This window comes from Notothenia coriiceps, unplaced genomic scaffold (assembly GCF_000735185.1).
Source record: "Notothenia coriiceps isolate Sejong01 unplaced genomic scaffold, NC01 NC01_scaffold00011003, whole genome shotgun sequence".
Lineage (NCBI taxonomy): Eukaryota > Metazoa > Chordata > Actinopteri > Perciformes > Nototheniidae > Notothenia > Notothenia coriiceps.
This window is the reverse complement of record NW_011343704.1, coordinates 47,723-49,309: the sequence shown is the minus strand read 5'-3', so window position 1 is coordinate 49,309 and position 1,587 is coordinate 47,723. Positions and strand designations below refer to the sequence as shown.

The window sequence follows — 1,587 nt, the reverse complement described above, 5'->3', positions numbered from 1 at the left end:
CAGTCTGCGCCGGCAGATGGGCAAACTATCTGCATGATCCTGATCTCAATGGGGAGCTCAATTCCACCATTTTGGAGCCAGGATAGCAAACCCACGTGTTTTTGCTGATGGGAACTTGGGTCCCCTCGCAGTGCGGGTGCAGTGAGCTGTTTGGCTGATGCAGAGCGGAGTGCACGTGCTGGGGTGTACGTTTAAACATGTCCTGGATGTAGGAAGGGCCAGATCCATTCGCGGCATGGTACGCAAGTACCATTTCTCTTGAAGTGGTTTCTAGCGTGTATATGCAGCAGCGGGGTTGTAGCACGAGCGATGTTTGCAGTGAAGGACAGTTGTGTTATCTAGGATCACACCCAGATTCCTTGCAGTCTGAGTCGGGGAACAACAGAGGTTCCGATGTTGCTTGTTAGTATAAACAAGTGTATATAAACTTGGGTTTTGAAAGGACCAAGATCGGTATCATCCAGTTGTTTGTAGCAAACCTGAACTAAGAAAAAAGAGTCAGCAGGGCCGCTATACTTTTAAAGGACATTTAAAAATGCTTCTATAATTCATGACATTCACACATAATCCAACCTTTTTGTTTGTTTCAGGACTTAAAAAGCCAAAAGTTTGTGAAGCTCAGCATCGTCCACTGGCCCACCGTCACCATGGCGATTATTAGGAGGCCAGATCCCAAGTTTCAGCTGGGCTTCAGTGTGGAGGACGGCATTGTAAGTCAATATTAAATTTTTGGTTTGTTGCTATGTTAAACTGGACTCTGTGTCATCCTCAGTTAGTTGTGCTGTTTTCTCCAGTCTGTGACAACATTATCTGCTTATTAACGCTATTTGTCTTTATTTGAAAGTAAAAACATCTCTTTTTCTGTTTGCAGATCTGCAGTCTGATGCGGGGCGGCGGTATCGCAGAGAGAGGAGGCATTCGTGTTGGTCATCGGCATCATTGAAATCAACGGGCAGAGCGTTGCGCCACAACGCACGACAAGATCATCCAGATCCTACAAATGCCTGTCGGAGAGGTGAGGATGAAATGTTTTTATTTCATAAACAGAAACATAAATACAATAATTAGACCCTTTCACCTACTGTTTCTGCCTTTATATTATCATGTCATATTTACAATTACATTAAAAATTGTGTCTCCCTGTTGGCAGATTCATGTTGAAGACCATGCCAGCTTCAACGCATATCGACTTTTAACCGGACAGGAGCAGCCCGTGTTTCCTTGAGCTTGCTTAAAGGAAAAAAATAGCTGGCACCTGTTTGTCAAGCTATACCTGCAACTTTTGTTTGCCAATTATGAAAATATTATCAATTTATAATACAGCATAGCATACGCTGTTGTCACATCACTGAATACAACAAACTAGTCTAGCTATATATATTTTTAAGATTTTTAACATACGAATGTTATATTGTGAAAGCTTATTTTAAAGGAACGAGGATAGATGGCTGCTTGCCCATTTATATTTATCCTGATATTTAACAATGCAGGCCAGTTAGCTGAGATACAATGCCTCATAAGGCATTAATATATTTGGCCTCACGTGGCTTTAAAATTGTAGTGTAATGGTGTTTATGTTCTGCCTGT

The 1,587-nt window shown here is 42.0% G+C and overlaps 1 protein-coding gene across 1 annotated transcript in view; it reads left to right on the top strand.

Annotated features, from left to right (window-relative positions):
• The window catches only part of LOC104946396 (amyloid beta A4 precursor protein-binding family A member 3-like), a gene marked incomplete at its 3' end in the record, with an annotated part of 36,209 nt that overhangs the window by 6,156 nt on the left and 28,466 nt on the right, over positions 1-1,587 (top strand). The window contains exons 9-10 of the mRNA XM_010772229.1: positions 591-710; positions 872-926. Coding sequence (XP_010770531.1) covers positions 591-710; positions 872-926 — 175 coding nt within the window. The remainder of the gene's footprint in view (positions 1-590; positions 711-871; positions 927-1,587) is intronic.